This window comes from Tenrec ecaudatus, chromosome 9, assembly GCF_050624435.1.
Source record: "Tenrec ecaudatus isolate mTenEca1 chromosome 9, mTenEca1.hap1, whole genome shotgun sequence".
Taxonomy (NCBI): Eukaryota; Metazoa; Chordata; class Mammalia; order Afrosoricida; family Tenrecidae; genus Tenrec; species Tenrec ecaudatus.
The window spans coordinates 34,028,949-34,053,292 of NC_134538.1; the positions used below are offsets into that span (position 1 = coordinate 34,028,949).

At 46.6% G+C, this 24,344-nt stretch overlaps 1 protein-coding gene across 1 annotated transcript; it reads left to right on the forward strand.

Moving 5' to 3' along the window:
* The first annotated feature begins 2,990 nt into the window (after nucleotides 1-2,990).
* LOC142457202 (AP-2 complex subunit beta-like) lies at nucleotides 2,991-24,344 on the forward strand. The gene is given in 5 exon segments (XM_075558550.1): nucleotides 2,991-2,996; nucleotides 13,983-14,159; nucleotides 14,447-14,603; nucleotides 21,395-21,667; nucleotides 21,670-24,344. Coding segments are annotated over 5 exon segments (1,251 nt in total). The 3' UTR covers nucleotides 22,308-24,344.

A 24,344-nucleotide genomic window follows, 5' to 3' on the forward strand; every position in this document is an offset into this window, starting at 1 on the left:
GTTGTGCAAGATTTCCCCACTGAAGAAGGCCACTTCCGGAGAGCGCTAAAACCCACGTGAAACCAGTGTCTGAAGCAGCGAGTGGAACCAGAGCGTGGTGCCAGCAGAGCGGAACCACCAAGAGACACACAGCTGGCCCTGCTGCTATCCCCTCCTACATTCCTTGAGGGGGCGTGGTTGTGGGTATTACCATGCCTGATGGCTAAGTTCATGGGCACCTGTGAGGTTGACCTGTGAAGGTTGACCTGCGCCTGCACCTAAGTAGGTGAGTGTAGTCTGCGCATGCTCCGTTTCAGGAGCATGCTATATTCAGGACTACGCGTGTGATGTATTATGTCCCAGGATCTGAGCAAGGTCCGCTTTGAATTGTCCCCTCGGACGTCTAATGTGAGCCTGATTCCTTTCCCACCCCTTTATTGTGGCATGACCAGCTAATTTTCGCTTAGGGTAGGCGTTTGGTGGAGTCAACCCCCTGATCCCTAATCTGGCGACCTGTCAGACCCATGCCATGCTCTTTTCTGTTGCCTTGGATGCCTTTGGAAGCTGGACAATGAATAATGCAGATCAAAGAAGAATTGATGCCTTTGAGCTCTGGCGCTGGTGAAGAATGATACTACGAACTCCCAGAAGAATAAACAAACCTCTGTTGGATGAGCACCAGCATGTCCTTAGCATTGGGGATGGTGAGACTTTGTTCCCATGTTTTGGATATTTGTAGCCATTTAATTTTTTGTTAACTTGAAGCTATTAATCAGGTCACAGCCTGATGCTGCTGCTTTGAGGGGGTAAGAAAGAGAGTGAGGCTCTTCTCTCTCTTCTCTCTGGCTCTTCGCTTCCTCCTGGCTGGGACTTCACTGAGTCTGCCTCCAAGAGTGACCCCATGTGAGCTGCTGACCTGGAGAACTGTCAGCGTCCTGTGACATATCCCCTGACCTTGGATCCATATGACTCAGCACCCACTGGCCTGTGAGCTCCCTGCTTCCCACTTCACTGCTGCAGCTCTGTGAGTCTGCAGAGGGCTTGGCTAGCATCAGACCCATGAACTTGAGTTGGACTGGGCTGGGGCGCCTTCTGGATATCAAGTTCCCTTTTATATGTAAATGAGCATCACTGGTTTTACTTCTCCTGCAAACCCAACCTAATACAGACACGTTCAGGAGAGGCCGATCTCTGGAGAAGGACATCAGGCTCTATAGAGTGGAGGCTCAGCGAAAAAGAGGAAGCGCCTCAATGAGATGGGTTGACGCCGTGGCTGCGACAATGGGCTCACACATAATGACAGTTGTGAGACTGGCACAGAACCTGGCAGTGCTTCGTTCCGCCAAAAGTCCAACAACATACATATGCATACGCATATGTCAGCAGAAAGAAAAAGGAACTTTCAGGTCAAAGAAATTATTTTGATATATACTATTCATCTTGATGCCAATAGTGATTAAATATAACTTTTAAATCTTTTAGTGTATGTTGTACATATTTGTTATGTGGAGATCTATGAAAATTATATGTCTGTAATATATGTATATAATTCATATAATTTTCTTCTATGTGTATGCTGTTGTTAGTTAAGTGCCCTGGGGTCAATTCCGGCTCTTAGAACCGCTATGTACAACAGACTGAAGCTCTGCCAGGCCCTGTGCCATCCTCACAATTGGCCCGTCATTTCTAGGCTTGGCCCCACTGTTGCAGCCCCTGTGTGTCCATCCAGCTCACTGACGATCTTCCTCTTTTTTTTTTTTTGGCTTCTCTTCTACTTTACCAAGCGCAATGTCCTTCTCCAGAGTCTGGTCTCTCCTGAGAACATGTCCAAAGTCCGTGAGACGAAGTCTTGCCATCCGCACTTCCAAGGGGCACTCTGGCTGTGCTTCTTTCAGACAGATCCGTCCGTCCTTCTGGCAGTTCCTGGTGTGGTCACTATTCTCTGCCAACACCATCTTCGAATGCAACCATTTGTTCTCGGGTTTTTCTTTCTCAAGGGAGACCCAGCTACTGTACCTCCTGGGTAAGTTAGCCCAACCCCTGGCTGACCTTCTCTGCCTTCTCAGTAAAAGGCAGAGAAGGAGGAAACAGAAGAGTCCTGCAGGAGCCCTCAGGGCACAGCTAGTCCTTCCTGGGCCCTCCTGCCCCCAAACACTCCCAGGCTGATTCCCTGGCTATCTTGCCCTCCTCCTACCTTCCTTCTGTGTCATCTTCCCCTACACCGTGGCTCCAAATTTAAGCAGCCAGTTAAGACTGTTTAATTAAACTGAAAGAAGACTTAAATTCCATCCTTCAGTCTTACTGGCCACGTTTGGAAGGCTCAGTACGTACCAACAAACAGCCAGTCGTTACCGTATTGGACAGTGCAGATTCAGAAGCTGCCCATCACTGCAGGAAGTTCTGTAGGACAAACCAAAAACTCACTGCCACCGAGTTCATTCTGACCCACGGTGACTCCATAGCAAAGGATGCGCTTCTGAGAAGGTAACTTTACAGGAGTAGAAAGCCTCATCTCACTCCTGCAGAGAGCTGGGTGGATTTGAAGGGGTGACCTTGTTTGCAGACCAACTCGCCACCAATGCTGGAAAGCACTACACTTGGGAAGACCAATCTCCTCTGGGTCGCAGGTTCTGCAACTTTGCTGCGTCAGCTCACTAGGTGGACCAGGCACCACCAAGGCAGAGAAATCTAAATGAACCAGGAAGCATTTAAAATAGAACTTTGTTAGATTTTTTTTGCATTTAACTTTGCAGTTTATGTTCTCGTAGGACACCTGGCAGAGCCATGACTAAGCGCTTGATGACTAACTGAAAGGTCAGTGGTTCAAACCCCCCAGCTGCTCTGTGAGGGAAGATGGGACAATCTGTTCCTGGTAAGTGGCAGCCTTGGAAACCCTCTGGGGGCAGTTCCACTCTGTCCTGTAGGGCCACTCTACACTGGAATCGGCTCAATGGCACAATTTAACTTTAAGCCAAACGCCCTGAGGTGTAACATCTGTCTGGAAACACAGCATGCAGGTATGTCCTGAGAGTAGCATTCGGCATTCATATTCAACAACGGAGTCCTCTTGTTCTGAATATGGAGTCATCACATTTCCCTTGAGACTTATTTTTAAGAAAGCAAATGTTTTGAGAATGAAGATGGCAACAGGTATACAAATGTGCTTGACACAAAGGATGGATGTATGGATTGTTATAAGCATTGCATGAGCCCCCAATAATAAAACAACAGCAACTTATTTTTGTTTTTGAAATTATTGTTGGCACAAATGGAATTTCGGCTACAAAAACGTAAGCTTTGGACCCCTCTGTGCCATGGGGGAACTGACAGTGTGTTCCCACGAGTATGTATGCTTTGTGACATTTTCAATGGTAAGTAGTTTTGCTGAAGTTGAGACCACTCTCTTTTCTTTGCCAAGAGGTCTCCTTTGCTTCATGTCAAGCGAGATAGTTAGTTTATTGTGCCAGCCTGGCCGATAAACACAAGTGAGATTAATTGAAGGGCAGAGAGATAAATGGCTTGGTGAGTCTCGCTTTTATTGTCTCTTGCTCTTTGATCATCTGACCAGCTGTGCTTGTTCTGTGTCTCAATTTACAGGCTACACTACCTGTGGGATGATTAGCCGGTGGACTGTGTCGCTTTAAATTGAGGTCCCTTTAAGACCACATGATTGGAATGCACATCTCTGGAGCTGAGGACTGACGGTTAGTGACAGTTGGGGACCTGCCTTGCTGTTTGTTGCCTGGGGATATATAGCCCAGCTCTCGCTACAGAGGACGAACTGGTGGCCCTCAAGACTTGAAGGACTGCCAGTGTCTCACAACTCTCTCACGGGAGTGAGTTGCACTGAGCCATTTGTACTGCTTTATAATTTCACTGTTCATTTCTTGTGTTATCTATCTATCTTTATAAATATATATAAAATTACTAGCAATCTGGTTTTGTTTCTCTAGAGAACCCTGTGTAACACATCAAGTGACATTAGAGTGAGATTTGGGTGAAGGGACATTAAGAAGAGGAACATGTCATATGCAGTCCCTGGGTGGTGCAAATGATTAATGGTCTTTACTGCCAAAGGTTGGAGGTTTCACTCCATCTAGAGCCCCTCAGAAGAAAGGCCTGGCCATCTATTCCCCCTATGGAGCTTAGTTCTTCTCTGACACACATCAAAACCAACCCGGCAGCAGCTGACACAAGAAGGTTTCATTTGGGTTAGTGGGATATAAGGGCATTTTTGTGTCATGTCCATACATGGTTAGCTTGTTGCCAGCTGTGCTACGGTGGTAAGAATTCCAGGAATACTTGGCCACACTCTGTGCTGACTCATCTGATGCTGTGCCCCAAAGGAGTGAAGCTAGAGCTGGAAATATGCCCTAGAGCGAGTGCCTCCCTTACACTGGGCTATGTGGGCAGTGGAAAGGAGCCAGGCTTGAGACCACGGGGGCCATGGAGCTGGTATGCAGAACACTCCTCCTGGCCTCAGACATGAGAAATTCTTCATGCAGCTTTTGGCTCTCAATGACCCTGATCAAATCGAAGCTCTCTCAGGAATTGTCTCACTAAAGCTGTGCACGTGTGCGTAGCAGTGAAACAAAGAGGGAGTGCATTGGTGTGTGGAGTCGTAGGCTTTATGCATGAGATCACATCTTACCATATCTGACACATCTTGTCCTGACAAAGCCTGGTGGTTCCAGGAGAAATCGCATGCTCACTTGTGGGGAAATAGCCGGAAGGAAAATATAGATACATGCTTACATACACACGCACCAGAGAGCAGGGAGCCACAAAACAAAGGAGGCACTCAATAGAGAAAGCATAACATAAAACAAGATGCCAGAGTGAGGACTACACCCACCCATCATATTGCATCAATAAATGCAAAGGGAGTAAGCCTCGTTTTGAAAGAAAATCTATCCTATGCCTTTGTAGCAGACATGTCTTAATGCCACGTCAGAGCCTCTCAGCTTCACGTGTCTAGAGCCTTTGGCCACTTATCCTGTCCTAGCCTCTGCCGCAGCGTCCAGTGCGTTCCAACCCACAGCGGCTCTATGAACAACAACGGGACACACTGCTCAGTCCTGGGCCAGCCTCACAACTGTTCTCTGAGACCATTGTTGCAGCCACTGGGTCAGCCCATCTTGGCCAGAGCCTTCCTCCTTTTTGCTGTCCCTTGGCTTTACCAAGCATGATGCCCTTCTCCAGAGACTGCCCTCCCCTGACATGTCCAGAGTATATGAACCTAAGTCTCACCATCCTTGCCTCTAAGGAGGATTCTGACTTCATCCAAGACACATTTGTTGGTTCTTTTGGCAGTCTGTGGTACGTTTTATTTTGTTTTAATTTTTTAAATTAATTAAAAATCATTTTATCGGGGGCTTGTACAACTCATCACAATCCATCCATCCATCCATCCATTGTGTCAAGCACATTTATACATCTCTAGCCATCCTTATTCTAAAAACATTTGTTTTCTACTTGAGCCCTTGGTATCAGCTCCTTCCTCCCCACTCCCTTCCCACTCCCTCCTCCCTCATGAACCCTTGATAACTTGTAAATTATTATTATTTTGTCATGTCTTACATCCTCTGACATCTCCCTTCACCCACTTTTCTGTTGTCCATCCCCCAGGGAGGAAGTTATATGTAGATCCTTGTAATCAGTTCTCCCTTTCCACCCCATCCTCCCTCCACCTTCCTGGTATCGCCACTTTCACCACTGGTCCTGAAGGGATTATCTGTTCTGCATTCCATGTGTTTCCAGTTCTTATCTGTACCAGTGAATAGCTGGATTTGTAAGGTAGAATTGGGATCATGATAGTGTGTGTGTGTGTGTGTGTGTGTAATCATTAAAGAACTAGAGGAAAGATGTATGTTTCATCATTGCTACACTGCACCCTGACTAGCTCATTTCCTCCCTGAGACCCTTCTGTAAGGGGATGTCCAGTTGCCTACAGATGGGTCTTGGGTCCCAATCTGCACTCTGCCTCATTCACAATGATATGATGTTTTGTTCTTTGATGCCTGATATCTGATCCATACCTGAGCTAGATGGTCGCTTGTTTACCTTCAAGCCTTTAAGACCCCAGATGCTATATCTTTTGATAGCTGGGCACCATCAGCTTCCTTCACCACATTTGCTTATGCACCTGCTAGTCCATGGTACCTTCAATATTCTTCACCAGCACCATAAATCAAATGCATCAATTCTTCTTTGGTCTTCCTTATTCAATGTACAACTTGCATTAAGTGTGTATGAGGCAATTGAAAACACCCTGGCTTGGATAAGGAACACTTTAGTCCTCAAAGTAACATCCTTAAATTAAAAATTTTAAAAAAGTAACATCCTTGCTTTTCAATACTTGAAAGAGGTCTTGTGCAGCCAATTTACCTAATGCAATGTGTCGTTGGATCTCTTGACTGCTGCTTCCATATGTATTGATTGTGTGTCCAAGCAAGACAAAATCCCCGATAACTGACATTTTTCCTTCATTTGTCACGCTGTTACCTACAGGTCCAGTTGTGGAGATTTTGGTTTTCTTTACATTGAGTTGTAATCCACACTGAGAACTGTAGCCTTTGATCTTCACCAGCAAGTGCTTCCAGTCCTCCTCATTTCAGCAAGCCAGTGTGTGCCATCTGCATATCTCAGGTTGTTAGTGAGCCTTTCCTAATCCTAATGCCACATCCTTCTTCATGATCCACCTTCTCTGATTATTTGCTCAGCATACAGATTGAATCAGCATGGAGAGAGGATACAACCCTGAAGCACACCTTTCCCGATTTTAAACCATACAGTATTCCCTTGTTCTAGTCACACAACTGCCTCTCAATCCATGTATAAATTTTCCATAAGCAAAATGAAATGTTCTGGAATTCCCATTTATTTCAAGACTATCCATAGTTTGTTATGATCCACACAGTTGAATGCCTTGGCACAGTCAATAAAACACAAGTAAACATCTTTTCGGTTTTCTCTGCTTTCAGCCAAGATCCATTTGCCATATCCCCTGATATGTCCCAATGATATACCCCTTGTTTCAAGATCTCTTCTGAATCCAGCCTGAACTAGTAGCTCCTTATCAATGGACTGCTGCAACAATTGTTGAATGATCTTCAAAATAATTTTACTTACATGTGATATCAGTAATATTGTTCTATAATGTGAGCATTCTGTTCAGTCACCTTCCATTGGAATGAGTGCGAATACGTACCTCTTCCAATGAGTTGACCAAGTAGCTGTCATCCAAATTTCCTGGCATAGACCAGTAAGTGTTTTCCGTGTTTTGTCAGCTTGTTGAAACATTTCAACGAGCGTTCCATCCATTTTTGGAGCCTTATTTTCGGTTAATGCTTTCAGTGCAGCTTGAACTTCTTCCTTCAGCCCCATTGGTTCTTGCTCTTGAAATGGTGGATTGTTAACTAGTTCTTTTTGGTACAATGATTTTGAATATGCTTTCCATCTTATTTTGATGCTTCCTGCCTCATCTTTTACCATGGAATCTTTCAGTATTGCAACTCAAGACTTGATTTTTTTTTCTCCCTTGAGTTCTTTTAGTTTAAGATATGCACGTGTTCTTCCTTTTTGGTTTGTCCATTTCATGATAATATTTGACTGTCTTCTCAAGCTGCCCTTTGAAATTTCCCATCCAGCTCTTTACTTCACGGTTTCTTCCATTTGATTGAGCTACTCTACCGTTAAATTCAAGTTTCAGAGTTTTGTCTGACATCAGTTTGAGCTTTTATCTCTTTCCTGTCTTTTTAATGGTCACTAAATATTCTTGTTTTGCTTCCACAGCTCATCAGATCTTCTGTCATTAGTGGTCAATGTTTTTTAGATGTTCTCAAAATTCAGATGAGATAGACTCAAGATCTTATTTAGACTCTGGTGGACTTGCTCCAGTCTTTAGTTTTATCCTGAACTTCCCATATAAGCAATGGATGGTGTGTTCCACAATGTGTTAGACCGGATTGACTAGAGAAATAAATCCAGATGTACTCATATGTGTATAAAAGAGAGTTTTATAGGAAAAAGCAATTGGATATTGAGAAAACATCCCAGCCCAGTCCTGATCAAGTTCATAAGTCTGATATTAGCCCATATGTCTGATACTAGTCCATATATTCCTCTTCAGACTCACACAGTACATGATGAAATGATGCCAAATGCAGGAAGATCATAGGCCGGTGGGTGAAAAGTCTTGTGGGTCCAATGACAGTGAAAGTGTCTCAGTGCTGGCTCTTCAACAGGAAGGTGAAGCAGAGAGAGAATGTGGCCGGCCTCCCAGGAGAAAGAGAGGAAGTTCCCAGAATCCTCATAAGAAGGCCACACCCACAAGGAAGCATCATCAGGCTAATTGACAGGCTAGACTACACCCCTTCACTCTTAATATCCTCAAGTTGACACAAGATTATGTAACTACCACACACAGTCATCCCTTGGCCTGGTTTTACCTGCTCATACAGAGCTTCTCCATCACATCCTGTCACAGATATAGTTAATTTGATTTCTGTGTATTCTATATGAAGAAGTCCATGTAGATAGTTGTTGAAAAAGGGATTTGTGACGAATAAGTCACTGGTCTTGCAATGTCTGTCATGAGATCTCCAGCTTTATTTCTATCGCCAAGACCTTATTTTACAACTGCTGTTCCTTCCTGTGTTTCCAACGTTTGCATTCCAATTGCCAGTAATTATCAATACATCTTGATTGCATGTTTGATCAATTTCAGACTAAAACTATGGCAGAATTCTTCAATTTTTTTCATCACTAGCTTTGCTGGTTGGTGCATACATTTGAATAATAGTCATATTGATTGGATTTCCTTGAAGTGGGGACAGATGTAATCCTATCACAGACAGCATTGTACTTCAAGATAGATCTTGAAATGCCCTTTTTGGTGATGGACCCAACACCATTCCTCTTGACCATGTCATTCCCGGCGTAGTAAACCATATGATTTTCTGATTAAAAATGGCCAATACCAGTCCATGGCAGCTCCCTAACACCTAGGAAATCCATATTCATGTTCCATTTCACTTTGATGACTTCCAATTTTCCTAGATTCAGATTGCTTATATTCCAAGTTCCAATTATTAGATTTTTACAGCTGTTTCTTCTCATTTTGAGTTGTGCCCCATCAATAAACGAAGGCCCCAGTGGTTTTATTCTCACAGACTTTACTCCATTCATGTCATTCTGGTTGACCCTCCTTTGAGCAGGCAGCTCATCGACGGTCATATTCTGAGGGCTTTCTGACCTAAGTTCTGTCCTCCAGCACTGTTTCTGACAAAGTTTTGCTTCTATCCATTTGGCCTTGGGTGTCTGACAATTTTTCAATGCTGTTCACAGGTGTGCAGTGACCGATTCCTCTGAAGTGGACAGCTGATTCCTTCTTCGTAGGCTTCTTAGCCTGGAAGCTCCACTGAAACCTGTTTACTCTGGTGATACTGCTGGAATCAGGAATATCACAGACAGCATTATACTTCAGGACCCATCTTTAAATGTCCTTTTGGACAATGGATCCATTTCTCTTGAATGAGTCACTCAATCCCTGTGAGGGCGTGTCCATCTGGGTCTCAAAGAACCTGGGTATAGATGGCTTGAAAGCAAGAGGAAACACATTCCTTTAATAAATTAACAGATGGTATATGGTCCAAACTGTAAACAAAATATGATCATATCAAGACATCCCAGAAGAGGAACCACATTACAGATGGAAGAAAGCTCTTTCTATTTCTCCAGATAGCTTCAGTGAACTCTGTCTGGTTTTCTCTCCACCACTTGGCCTGGTGAAATAGGTTGCTTGCTCTCAACACTACCGGCTGACCTCTGTGAAAGCAACCTGCGGCATTGGCAAGAGCACAGACTCCACCGTGGTTAATAGGCAGCCTCGGGGGGGTTTGTCAGTCTAGTGTCTGATGAGCCCAAGAGTCCACGGACATTTGACGGCTCGCAGGTCTTGTCCACATGCAGGAGGTGGTTTGGATAATGTTTGCCTTGTAGGCCACTCTTCCAGCTAAGCCCGGGGCTGAAATTACAGTTGTGACTCCTTCCATAGCTATTCCTCGTCCTCTCCTTGGAGGTAAGGTAAGGTAGTTTCTCGGGGATGTAGCATGGGATGAAACAGAGGAATGAGTGGAGGTAGAAAGGACTGGAATCTTGGGATATATGAATAGAACCTGTGGTAGTTATATGAGTGTTTGTCAATTTGAAAGGATTAAGAGTGAAGGGGTGGAGTATAGCCTGTCAATCAGGTCATAGCCAATGAGGCTCTGTGTGGGCATGGCCTTCTCCTGAGGATTCTGGGAGCTCTGCTACTCCTCCTTGTAGGAGGAGACACACACTTTCTCTGTTCACTCCCTGGGAGGCATTGCAGCTGGCAAGACACATGGAACTATGCTAGCACCTTGAGCTGGAGCAGCCACATGGAGCCCCCTGCCAGCGCGGATGCTTCCACCATCACTGGGTCCACAAAGCTATCCACCTACTGGCCTGTGACCTTCCTGCATTCAGCATCATTGCATGGCTTCAGGAATCTAAAGAGGAATTGATGGACTACTATTAGTATTGACATATGGGGTAATATCAGACTTAGGAACTTGATCTTGATTGGGCTGGTCTGTTTTCTCAATATTCAATTGCTCTTGTATATAAAGCTCTTTCCTATATACATATGAGTGTCTCTGGATTTGTTTCTCTAGTCAACCCAGACGAACACAGAACTTGTGGGGGAAGTCCCTCAGCCCAGAGAATACATTCCCTTGACTGAAGATTGGGCTAACCAAGTGAATCCCCACCACTGGAAGCACTGATCCATCCACATGCAAACCATGTGTAGGGAGGGGTGTTTATAATGGCAGAGTTAATCTGCCCTGCCCATTTTTGCAGGTTACTTGGACCCCTGTATATCTCAGGCCCTACCTATATTGGTCCCCAGCTTGCTGCTATCCCCTCCTTGGCCTTGACATCTTTGGAAGTATTGGTGAGGGTCCCACTGGCCTGGTCTGCCCACATAGACTGGATATAAGGGTCTAAAGTCCGGATTTTAAATTTTTGTGTATTGCTCAATGCCCATCAAAGCAGTGATATGCAAACATCTGGGAAGAATAACAATTACATGTAAAGGCCCAGCCAGATGGCAGGTTTTAGTCCCAAATGTTATTTTTCCACAAATGTATGCAAGGGGCCTGGCTATGCTTGGCCCATCCACTTGAGTTACATTTTGATTCCACACTAGAACGTCACCTGGTTGGAGTTCAGGAACTGCTCTGGAGGTGTTGTAAAGGGGATAAAGCACAAGGGGTGACAGTGTAATAATATACATTCATCGTCCTTATGGTGCTATTTATTAAAGAGAAGGGTCCAATGGTGCAGTTCTGTGGAGTTTGGGTTGTGGATGTGGTATATTGCCAAACGAATTCCTCAGGGAACTGTTAATAGTAAAGTGTGGATCGGGGCCCTCAAACTACAGCCCATGGGCCACAGGCGGCCCACCGAGGACATTTATCTGGCCTGCTGGGTGTTTTTTGTCACCGCTGCCTGTCCTGCTTAGCAGCTGACACCTGCAGTGTGCATAGGAATTTGTACATAGTTTTTTTTAAAACTATAGTCCAGCCCTCCAACAGTCTGAGTGACAGTGAACTGGCCCCGTTAAAAAAGTTTGAGGAGCCCTGGGTGGATGATTGCCACGTGGTGTGATCTGTCCCCCCAGTCCTCGAATAGCTGAGGGCATTTAAGAACAGTACCACTTGTGGACTTGTTGTATAGCAAAATTACTTGGGGTCCAAATGGAGGTTCTGTATTCCTACTACTGCTGGGTGCTGAGACACAGATCTGCCCTAGGAATCTTGGGATTACAGAGACTTGCGAGTGGGGATAAAGGTGGAAGAGGCTGAGAGCCTCTCCTTGGGGGATTGATGGCATAGCTTTCAGTCACCAAGATTTTGACCCGAAATCACAGTCCTAGTGAGGGGGAGATAATTATTCTCTCTCACTGCTCCAGGGAAGACCAGTTGCAGCCACCAGTTACAACTCCAAATAAATATTCATTTTAACTTATAAGGAGGCTTGTGATAAGAACCCCTGTCTTACAGGAAGCAAACATCATGAAGAAATTCTGGTCACAGCCAGGATTAGGCAAAGTGGAACTGCAAAAACAATCCCTGCCCAAGGAATGCATTTATTCTACAAAAACACTAGAAGGCTTAGCTTTCTGAGAGTGGCTTCTTTTTTCTTGAACAGGTGTCTCCAGCTGTCTTTTGGGAGTCATAGCAGCCCAGATCAACCTCAGCATGATCTTGTGTTATTCCCATGGTTCTTCACAGTCTTGACCAGAGACAGGAGGACTCAATTCTTGACTCCTCCTAGTTTCACTCCTATAGGACTGTGGTATGTCACAATTGTAGGGAGGGAGATTTATCGAGCAGTCTAATTTGATACCAAAGATGCTGTCCATGATGGACTTACCTGGCTTGCCACTCCCCTTTCTGGGAGGAATCAGAGTTGGCCATGGCATCAAATACCACACAAACTCACTCATCAAGCACTTACTTACAAGTTAAAGTACATTCTAAAGAAGGAACGATAGGTGTTCTCCACAGAATGGAGAAGACTCAGTTATGATACAAAGCAAGGGCTTTTATATCTTGATGTGAAATATATGCTTAGGGGAGAAAGTCAGGTTTTTTCTGGGAATAGGAATGTTCCCCCAGCCTCCTACCCCCGCCCAGTTTGAGTGACATCCCTTGTCCCTTGTGTTACTCTGGGTAGACTAGTGAGAGAAACAAATCCAGGGAGACTCATATGTGTGTAAGAGAGAGTTTTATATTAAAGAGTAATTGTATATTAAGAAAACATTCCAGGCCCGTCCAGATCAAGTCCACAAGTCTGATATTAGTCCATATGTCTGATTCCAGTCTATACATTCCTCTTCAAACTCACACAACACATGCAATGATGCTGAGTGCAGCAAGATCGCAGGCTAGTGGGTGGAAAGTCTTGTGGATTCAATGGTGGTGGAAGCATCTCAGTGTTGGTGTGAGTCTCCATGTGGCTCCTCTAGCTCCAGGGCTGTGGATCCATCAGCATAGCTCCATGTGGCTTGTCATCAGGGATGTCAAGGGGAGAGTGCATCTACCATCTGATAAGCTTTTTGTCTCCATAGTGCCTCCAAATGAGGTCATCAAGCTGTGACCCGATTGACAGGCTAAACTCCACCCCTCCACTCTTAATAGTCTCAAGTTGACACTAGAATATGTAACTGCTATACCCCTCTCCTGTCTTGAATTGGTTGGGCTCTGAACTGCCATGGTGCTAGAGGATATGCGCCTTTTACAATACTAGTGAATCTAAGGGTATCTAAGTCATTTGCCACCCCTACTCCGGAGGCTCCAAGTTGGTACAGCCCCTTACCTCAGAGTCCCTGCTCTTGTGGTTTTAGCCCCCTTTTCTGCTCGGAAAGCAATTATTTGGAAAAGGCACCAAATGCAGGAATTTCCTTGTTCTGTCCTTAACAGTACATACTTATCGTCGAGCAAAACTCAATAGGCGATTCTCCTTTTCAGGCTATTTGTGTGGACATGCTCATTTCGCTGCTATCACCCAACATTAGGTCATTAAAAGAAATTAAAAAACGTTACCAATTTGGGATCGCGCACACCCCTTAATAAAATCCCATTAAGACCGACCCCTTACTTCCATCGTTCTTTATTATTTTCTAAAGAGAAATATCAGGCCATTTGTTCGCGGAGGTGCTCCATATAATTCACTGCAACACGAGGGGTGACAAGTGAACAGTCAGAACAATCAGATGCTCCCACACAGAGGGCAGACAAATTAGCTGGCATCTCCATACAACCCTAGGCTTGCTAACGACTGCTTTTCTGACGTGTCCGGCTTCTTAAGGTGCTCGGGATTCCGAGGCAAACGGTCGGTCCGGGAAGGGTTCGGAGCTGGGTCGAGTCCTAGTCGGGCCCTGAATCGCTACGTCTTCCTCCCTGGTTAAGCGCATCGCCCACTGGGAGCCTTCCCCGCACCGCGGCGAGGCCGGACTCTCGGGCGGCCCGGACCCCAGACGCCGGAGCCGGGTTTCCGGGGCCCACTTGCTGCCGCGCACCAACCGGAAGCTCCCTATGGGCGGGAGCTCCCGGTGGGCGGGAGCTCCCGGTGGGCGGGAGCTCCCGGTGGGCGGGAGCTCCCGGTGGGCGGGAGCTCCCGGTGGGCGGGAGTTCCCGGTGGGCGGGAGTTCCCGGTGGGCGGGAGTTCCCGGTGGGCGGGAGTTCCCGTGGGGGAGGTTGGAGCTACTGTCGGCCAGATGCTGGTTTCGAGAGAGGCACGCCCCGCGAAGGTGATTCGGTCCATTCTGGTTTTCACCTCGGAAAGCCGCAGCTGGTCCGCTTCTAACGGTGTTTTGTGAGCGCCGCCTGGCGTCGCCGACCCGGGGGCCCTTTCCCTGGCTCTCGGCCCACAGGGCGCCCGGGGCACCTCTGGCCGGCTCAGTCTCCTCTCACTCTCCTTAACCTCCTTCCTGCACCGAGGCCGCTACCAGACCCTTTGTTCCATGGCCCAGGCCCGCATTCCCGCATTCCCGCATTCCCGCCCACCTCTTCTGGAGCCCCGGCGTCATTGTGTGGCATACCAGGTATAAGCGACAGTTGGGGGTGTGTCTCACTCGGAACTCCTAATTGCGTTGGTTGTCAACCTGGTTGTACCGTTTGGCTTGGAGGAGGAGACGGATTCTTAACCCTTTGGCTGTGGTTGGGTCGGGAAAAGTTAGTACTTGGCTTCAGTGTTGGCGTTGAAGGCTAAGTGGGAAGATGAGAACTTAAAAAGTACTGCCGCGTTAGGACTCAAATGATCTGTGTATTTGAATGTTCCAAAAGTGTGTCTGAGACAACCACAAATAGTGTTACTCGCCCTTACTCACTTCGTTTTTATTTTTTAGGGATTAGGTTTCAGAGCTGCTGACAGATAACCGAGACTCAGGTTTCAGCCAAGTTCCCGACCAGTTCATCCTCTTACAGAGTTAATAGCCTTTTGTCGGCTAGACAAGAAACAATTTACCTTTTTCGTGGAATTTTTATTAGGTAGGTTACATTTTATCCAATAAATTACATCAAGGTAGATGAGTGTTGAGTATAACTATTCACATTCCACTTGTATTCTTTGTGTGAATTTTCTTGTTTTTAAAAAGCTTTTTGTGATTTGGGTGAAAGTTTACAGAGCAAAGTGATTTTTTTGTTCAACAGCTCATAAACTCTGTGATTCGTGGCATTAATTGCAATCCCCACAATGTAATAACATTGTTCCTACTTTCTGTGTTTACTGCTTTTTCTTCGGTTTTAAAAAAACAAGTTTAGTAAGATGTCACACATCACACTCACCTAACTGCACTGTACAATTAAATGGGTTTTCACTATATTTACAAAGTTGTGCATCACCACTATCAATTTAGATCATTTTCATCAATCCAGAGGAAAGCTATATTCATTAGCAAGTGATCATGCTTCATCTCCCCTCCCCCAGTGTCTGCCAGCCCCTCATTTACTCTCTTTTTAGAATTCCCTATTCTGGGCATTACACTTAAATGGAATCAGATGGGGTGACTTTTGTGACTGTTATCTTCTACTTAATGATTTAATCTCACTGAGGATAATAATTTCAAGGTTCATCCAAGTTGTAGCATAAATCATTTTCATTGCTGAATAACATTCCATTGTATGGATATACTAGTTTGTTTTTCCATTCACCAGTTGCATATAGGGTTGCTATCAGGGTTTTAGTTTTGATTATAAGAGGGGACTTCAAAAAATGAATCAATGGAATTAAAAAATAATGAATAATGGGTTTTTTCCTTTGAGTTTTTTTAACCCCTTTGTATACCTTGGAGTGGACTTGCTTGGCTATATGTTAGCAGTATACTTAGCTATTTGAGGAACTGCCAAGTTGTTTTCCAAAGTGGCTGCAGCATCTTGTATTTCCATCTGCACTGAATAAGGGTGCCAATTTCTCCACTTCCTCTCAAACACTTCCATTGTCTTTTTATTGTAGCCACCCTATGTGTGTGATTTACAAACATCTCCCTAATGACGAAGGAAGGCAACTTGGTGGGGCAATGGCTATACCCTGATGACCAGGAAGGCCAGTGGTTCTGGTCTACCAGCCACTCAAGGGCTTGTGGGCTAGCTTGAGGGTTTCAGGGCTAGTTTGGGGCTTTGAGGATTAGTTTGAGGCCTGAGAGCCAGTTGGAAGCCTTGAAGTCTAGTTGGGTGGGCTTGAGGGCTAGAAGCATGCATCTTGGGAACACCCACTGGCAGCCCCCCAACAGAAGCTTGCTTTTTGGGTTGGTTATAGCAGAAGCATGCCACTGGGTGGGGGTAGGTAGGAGTGGGAGCATGCAAAATCATGCTTCTTGGACACACCCTCTGGAATACCCTTGCCAGAGCATGCCTAGAGGGGAGAGGGGCTAGTGTCAGACTGCAGCCAGAAGCATGCTTCTGGGAAGCTCCCCCTGGTCCCTCCCCAAACATGCTTCTGGGGGCATATAAGAGTGGGATCCTGCCAAGAGCCTGTTTCTGGGGAGCTCCTCCTAGCTGCCTCCTGCCAAAGCATCCTCTGGGATTTTGTAGACTGGGACCCTGTCAGAAGCCTCTTGAAGCATACCTCTGGGGAATAGTGCAAGAGTGGGACCCCACCAGAAGTCTATTTCTGATGGCTCCCACTGTTGGTGTAGGAATGGGACCCGCAAGGAGCATGCTCTGGGGGCCTCCCATTTGCAGCTTTCACTAGAATCATGCCTCTCGGGGGTGAAGGAGTAGGGCACCGTGCGAAGCATGCTTTTGAGGGTGTCTCCCAGGCAACCACCTGCCAAAAGCATGGCTAGGGGACATGGAAGAGAGGGACCCTGCCAGAAGATTGCTAGTGGAGGGCTCCTCTGGGAGGCCCCACAATCCCGAAGCAAGCCACTGGGGGCGATATAGGAGTTGGGACCCCACCAGAAGCATTCCTTTGAGGAGGGGGTATAGGACTGGGACCCTGCCAAAAGAAAGCTTATGTGGAGCTACCCTGGCAGCCTCCACCAGAAGCATGCCTCTGGGGTGGGTGTAAGAGTGAGACCCCGCCAGAAACAGGCTGCTGGGGGCTTCCCCTGCTAGCACCCCTCCAGATACATGCATCTGGGGTGGTGGTGGTATAGGAATGGGATCCCACCAGGAGCATGCTTCTGAGGGGCTCCCCCTGGCAGTCCCCACTCCGGAAGTTTGCATCTGGTGTGGGGGTGTAGGAGTGTACACCAGCAGTATGCTTCTGGGAGACTCCCCCTGGCATCCTGTCGAAAGCCATGCCTCTGTGGGGTGGGTTTGGGTGTGGGTCTAGGAGTGGGACTCTGCCAGAAGCATGCTTCGAAGTTGTGTCAGGATAGCCAGCCCCTAACGAATCATCGCAGGTCTGGTAGGCCCAATTGTACAGAGATAATAAGTAAACATTACTGTAGTAAAGTCATTGAGGTCATGAGAGATAGAAGAGAGAGTAAAGTGAAGGAGTCAGACATATTTCATGGTAGTATGCTCACTTCAGCCCCACTTGGTGGTCCACATGGAGATGGAAGAGGAGAGGGCAGGAGAGAGTTATCTGAATTGGGTGTGGCCCCAGGAGAGGGTGCCTCACCGGAGCCATTGAACTCAACTTTGCCAGCCGTGAGTGTTCCAAGCTCCAGCTAAGAAGGTATCCACCGGTCCCTTCCGCAGGCTGAGTCCACGGCTTATCCTGGCCAGTCTGCCCTTGTGCTGAGCCCTTTACTCTGGGCACTCACCTCCCCGTGGCTCAGGGAAGGCCCTGTTAGGGCCATTGCTGGTCCTAGTCTCAGACCTTCCCAAGGAACAGGGCACTCAGCTTGAAGCCCCACCGATGAACTTCTCTCCGCCCTACTTATTGTGGGATAAACAGTGTTGTCTGCTTGCTCTGGATGGCTGATAACCCCCAGGGAGAATAACCCCTGACCTACTACTTTCCTTGGCCTCCAAGTGTAGTCATTTACCATACGTAGCAAGCACCTAAGTTTGGCATATATTTGGGGGAGGCAACTCGGGAGAAATCTTTGTTTCCTGTAGGGTTGCTCCCCACCAGCTCCAGCAAAAAGCATGCCTCCGTCTGGAGTGTGGGAGTGGGGCCTACTTTTTTGCAGGGCGTGCCAGGAGGAGCCCACCAGAAGTATGCTTCTGGAGGGGTCTCACACCTACACCCCCCCCCCAGAGCATGCTTCTAGTGGAGTCCCTCTCCTATACCCAAACCGAGCCTGCTAGGTAGCACGTTTCTGGCAGGTTCCCACTCCCCCCCCCAAGAGTTTACTTCTGGTGTGGAGTGCAGGGGGATCCCCAAGAAGTATGCTTCTGGTAAAGTCCCACACCTACACCCACGCCCCTTCCCAAAGCCTGCTTCTGGAGGGGAGGGAGGTTCCAGGGAGTGCTCCTCTGTAGCAGGCTCAGGTCCCATCCTATACAACCCCGGAGGGAGGCTGCTGCTGAGGAGGGGTGCTAGGGTGAGCCCCCTAGAGGAATGGTTCTAGTGGGATCCCACTCCTATACCCCTCCCCCACCCCACAGCATAATTCTTGTAGGGGGGGTCAGGGGGAGCTCCAGAAGCATGCTTCTGGCAGGGCCCCACTCTTTCAGCCCCCCCACATAATGCTTCTGGTGGAGTGCAAGGGGGAGAATACTTTAAGAGAGAGATTCAAGGAGCCCCCCAAGCATGCAAGGGGGGTTTCTCCAGAAGCATGCTTCTCTTGGGGTCCCACTGCTACAACCCTCTCTGTAGGATGCTTCTGCAGGCAGATTCAGGGGGAGCCCCACAAAAGCATCCTGATGGGGTCCTACTCCTACACCCCCTCCCCAGAACATGCTTCTGGTGAGGGGTCCTAGGGGGGCTCCTCAGTAGCAGGCTTTTAGCAGGGTCCCACCCCAACATCCCTTCTCCAGATCCTGCTTCTGGCGGTGGGTGCTGGGGGGAGCCCCCCAGATACATGCTTCTGGCAGGATTCCACTCCTACAATCCCCCTAGAGGATGTTTCTGGTGTGTGTGGGGCAACGAGAGCCCTCAGAAGCATTCTCCTGGTGCGGTTCCATTTATACCTTCTTCAGAGCCTGCTTCTGACTGGGACCGACTCTTATACCTGCCCCAACTATGTTTCTGGGGGAGGTGCCAGGGGAAGCTCCACAAAAGCAGGCTTCTGATGGGTTCCCATTCCCACATGGCCCACCAGAGACACATCTCCCATGAGGGGCTGCCAGGGAGAGCCCCCCAGAAGCATGCTTTGGTGGTGTACCCCTGCCACCACCCCAGAGCCTGCTTCTGGTAGGGGTTGGGGGCAGGAGGAGCCCCTCTCAGAAGCACGCTTCTGCCTGGGTGCCACTCCTACATACCCCCAGAGCCTGCTTGGTGGGGTGGGGGTGGGATGGGAGGGGGAGAAGGGGGGTATCCCTTCAGAAACATGCTTCTGTCAGGATACCACTCCTACACCTCCCTACAGACTGCTTTTGATGGGGGTGCCAGGGGGAGCTCCCCAGAGCTTGTTTCTGGTGGGGTTCCACTCCTACCCCACCCTGCTGAGCATGCTTTTTTCAGGAGGTGCTAGAGGGAGACCCCAGAATCATACTTCTGGTGGTGTCCAACTTCTACAGCCGCCCCCAAGCATGCTCCCAGTGGGGGGGGGGGTGCCAGGGGTCCCCCAAGAAGCATGATTCTGGTGGGGCCCCACTCCTACAGCACCCCAGAGTATGCTACTGGCAGGGGTGGGGTAAGGGAGAGCCCCTAGAACAGACTTTCTCACAGGCCCAGATCTTCAAGAATTAACAGGTGTCAATTTACAATAGAATTTACTAATGAATTTACTGTAGAGCTGGTTTATCCTTATTGTTAGGTGCCATCAAGATGGTTCCAGCCCATAGCAACCCTATGCACAACAGAATGAAACATTACATTGTCCTGCGCCAACCTCACAATTGTTCCTATGTCTAAGCTCATCGTTGCAGCCACCGTATCAATACATCTCTCTGAGGCCTTCCTCTTTTTTGCTGCCCCCGCACTTTACCAAGCCCGATGCCCTTCTCCAGGAATTATCTCCTGACAATCTGTCCAGAGTGTGCAAGACAAAGTCTTGCCATCCTTGCCTCACAGAAGCACTCTGGCCTCACTCCTTCCAACACACACTGGTTTGTACTGTTAGGCCAGGGTATTTTCATGACCTTCTCCAGCACCACAATTCAAACGCAGTGGTTCTCTTTCGGTCTTCCTTATTCAGTGTCCAACTTTCACATGCAAATGAGGCAATGGGAAATGCCTTTTAACAAACTAAATCTCAATTAAATATGGTACATTTACAGAGTTGATCAACAGCCGACAGTCTTCCACTTCCCTCTATCAACATGGATTTAATTTGTTCCAACTGTCCCATTGAGTTGCAGACAGTAGTAGAGCTAATTTCCTAATTCTTTCTCATTTTGTACCAAAATGTGTTAGTCCAGGTGGACTAGAGAAACAAATCCAGAGACACTTATATGTGTATCAGAAAGAGCTTTATGTACAAGAGCAATTTTACATTAAGAAAGCAGCCCAGTCCAGTCCAAATCCGTGTGTCTGATATTAGCCCATATGTCCAGTACCAGTCTATAAATTTCTCTTCAGACTCACACAACACATGCAATGATGCTGAATGTAGGAAGACCACAGGCTGGTGGGGGGAAAGTCTTGTGGATCCAGTGGTGGAGGAGGCATCTCAGTGCTGGCAGGGTTCTCCACGTGGTTCCTTCACCTCTGAGGCTTTGACTTCCATCAGTCAGTCTCCATGTGGCTTGTCAACAAGAATGTCTCTCTGGGAGTGGCCTGTTTCCTGCCTCCAAAATGTGGTCATCAAACTGCATCATGCTTGACAGGCTAAACTCCACTCCCTCACTCTTAATTCTCTCAAATTGACAACAGATTATGTTACTACCACCCCGAATCATCATGTCACCACGTCTCTGAGTTCAGTGGGTATTTCTGATCCATGGCACAGTGCTACTTCCACTAACTTTCTGCTTCTTGTCACCAGTCTCCCAGTCTCCAAGTGATATGATGTGACTTGGAACTTTGCTTCTGATTTTTTCTCCCTATAATTCTGAAAACCTCCAATATCATTGGTAATTCAAATGCCTTGTAATTACAGGAAAGAGTAAAGTTTTAAAATTAATATCTCATGGACCATTTATTAAAGTGAGAAAAGCATCGTGATACATTTTCAGGGGACAAGAACATACAATTCCATAGATGTATAGATTTTTACTTCACTACACCTGTGGATTTGTTTAGGTAAGATGTATGTTTGGTGTGTGTTGGACATGTAAAAAGAGAAATTAGTATTAGAACGATGTTTTCTGTGCATGAAAAGGGAATCAACGAATTCTAGAAAGTTCGGCAACTGAGGACTCTGGTAACCCTGAACTTTGCAACTGGGGCTACATTCACTGGTACCTTCTGTCAACAGATTCCGTCACTGCCAAAGAAGTAGTCTTGTCTGAGAAACCACTGATCTCCAAGGAAACAGACCTTATTGAGCCAACCTTGTTAGATGAACTAATCTGTCACACTGACTCTGTAGCCTCTGTGTACCATCAGCTTCCCAATGCGTTTGTAGAAGGAAGTCTTAGGATCCATAACAAACACCCATTCAATATGGAAGCACTGATTCTGGTGACAACCCTGTTGGCACGATCACTGCAACCAACTTGGAACAACCTCAGCTTCTTTACTCAGGCAACCTTTTGATTCCTCAAGGAGATCTTTTGAATCTTGATCTTAGTCTCCCAGTCAATGAGCCACAGGTGTCTTCCATGCAAATGGGAGCAGTGGATCTCTTGGCAGGGGAACTAGATAGTCTGGCTGGGCAGTCCTGCATCCCATCTTCAGTGCCTGCAAAATTTGCTCTTCCACCTACTACTGCTGACCACCTACTACTGCTGAATGACCTTTTTGAATTTTCCACAGAAACAGGAGAATATGTGACTGCAGCAAAGTTTAAAGGCTTGGAGATTTCAGGAACATTCACTTACCATCAAGGCGACATCTATATGGAAATGAACTTCACCCACACAGGTTTGCAGCACATGACAGACTTTGCCATCCAGTTAAACAAGAATAACTTTGGTGCCATGCCCAGCACACCTCTGACCATCTATACACCACTGATGCCAAACCAGAGCATTGACATCTCCCTTCTTCTCAACACCTTAGACCCAGTCATGAAGATGGAACTTCTGCAGGTGGTTGTGAAAAATAATATGGATGTCGTGGTAGTTATATAACAGTCAATTTAAGGATTAAGCGTGTAGGGGTGGAGTCCAGCCTGTCAATCAGGTCATAACCAATGAGGCTTCTGTGTGGGCATAGCCTTCCCCTAAGGATTCTGGGAATTCCACTATTTCCTCCTTGGAGGTGGGAGACTCTGCTCACACCCTGGGAGACAAGCAGCTGCCACAACACATGGACCCACCCTGATGCAGCCCTAGGTGCTGGAGAAGCCATGCAGAGACCTCCCAGCACTGAGATGTTTCCAATGCCACTGGATCCAAAGACTTTCTACCCACTCGCCTGTGATCTTCTACATTCGGTGCCATTGCATGTGTTTCGTGAGTCTGAAGAGGACTTTATAGATTGGTTTTGGACATATGGGCTAATATTGGACTTATGGACTCGATCTTGACTGGGCTGGGATGTTTTCTCAATGTCCAATTGCTCATACATAAATCTCTTTCTTATACCCATATGTGTGTCCATGGATTTGTTTCTCTAGTCTACCCAGACTAACACAGATGTTTTCTACTTCAGCTACCTCATTCCATTCAATATGCTTTTTGTAGAAGATGGCAAAATGGAATGCCAGATCTTCTTTGCAACATGGAAGGATATTCCTAATGAAAATGAACTTCAGTTTCAGATGAAGAAATGTCATTTAAATGCCAACACTGTTTCCGGAAAATTGCAAAACAGCAATGTTTATATTGTTGCCAAGCAAAATATGGAAGAGCAGAACATACTGTACCAATCGCTGAAGCTCATGGGAAATGGATTTTGGCCAAACTTTTTATCCAGTCAGGAAACCCAATTATATATTGTTACTGAAGTGCAGAGCTTCTGAAGTCTCTCAGTACATCTATCAGATTTATGACAGCATCTTAAAAAACTAATGGACGGGTCCAGTGCCCTCCAGCAACCCTGTGTTTCGTGTAAGCCATGAGCTCTTCACTGGAGGAAATTGCTTTGATGTACAGAATCTAAACACAAACACACTGAGGGTACCCACTAAAGTAGTGACTGATGTAACCTGTACTAACAGTAGGGCATCACCTGCCGCATATTTTGAGCTTCGTGTGAACCTGTATAACCACTGCTTCAATCGCTTCCCATTTGTCACCTGCTGCTGCTATCTGGTCCTTACTTGTGGCCTTCTCCATGCTATGCCAATGATTGGTGTTGTCTACATCTGCTTTTGAGTGTCATTTGATATTTTGAAACCAACCACTCCTTTCAAAAGCAGAAAAGAGGGAAAAGTAAAGTAAGGAAGTGTTCCTGAAAAAAAAAGTTTCATTTTGTACTTTAAGTTTTATTTCATCGGTCGATATGGGGTCCCTGCTGAATCAAATGAATAAGCCCTGCTCTTCTCTTTTAACACAAGAGAAGCAGTTTTACTCTGAGCCAGAATCACCTCTACACAAACTAAAACAACACCTGGTTGGTTTTTATTCTGTTTTTTAATACAATGAGGATACAGAAATCCTGGTGGCACTGTGATTAGAGCACTGGCCATCGAAACTCCAGTTTCTAAGGAGAACTATTACATTACCTGTCCATAAAGATCTACAGTCCAGAAAACCCTATATAAAGTCCCTGTGAGTTGGAATAGACTCAATGACAGAGTATGATTGTATGATTGGAGTCAGAAAGCATGTTCTCTCCCATTTTGTGGAATGAGTTTAATGGCCCAGAACTGAAAGTAGTTAACAGGAAGTGAAAGTTTCCTGTTTTACAAAGTTGTATTCAGCAAGTCAATTCAAGTCTGCAAACAAATTGCCCCAGTCCCTGCCCCCGTCCAGCACAGCCACCTTCTGCTGTGGGTCTCGGACATTTTCAGGATGCGACTTTTCTCTGTTTCTTGCATGGTCATCGGTGTCAGTGTCCTCAGACGGCAGGCTCTTAATCTGAAAACAGGCTGTGCTGACTGAAAGGACCATGGAAAGGAAAGACATTTCCTTTGCGAAGTCCTCAGGAGATCGATTGATGCAGTGGCTGTTGCAACACTGGGCTCCAATATAGCAAATATTGTTAAGACAGTGTGGTGGTGT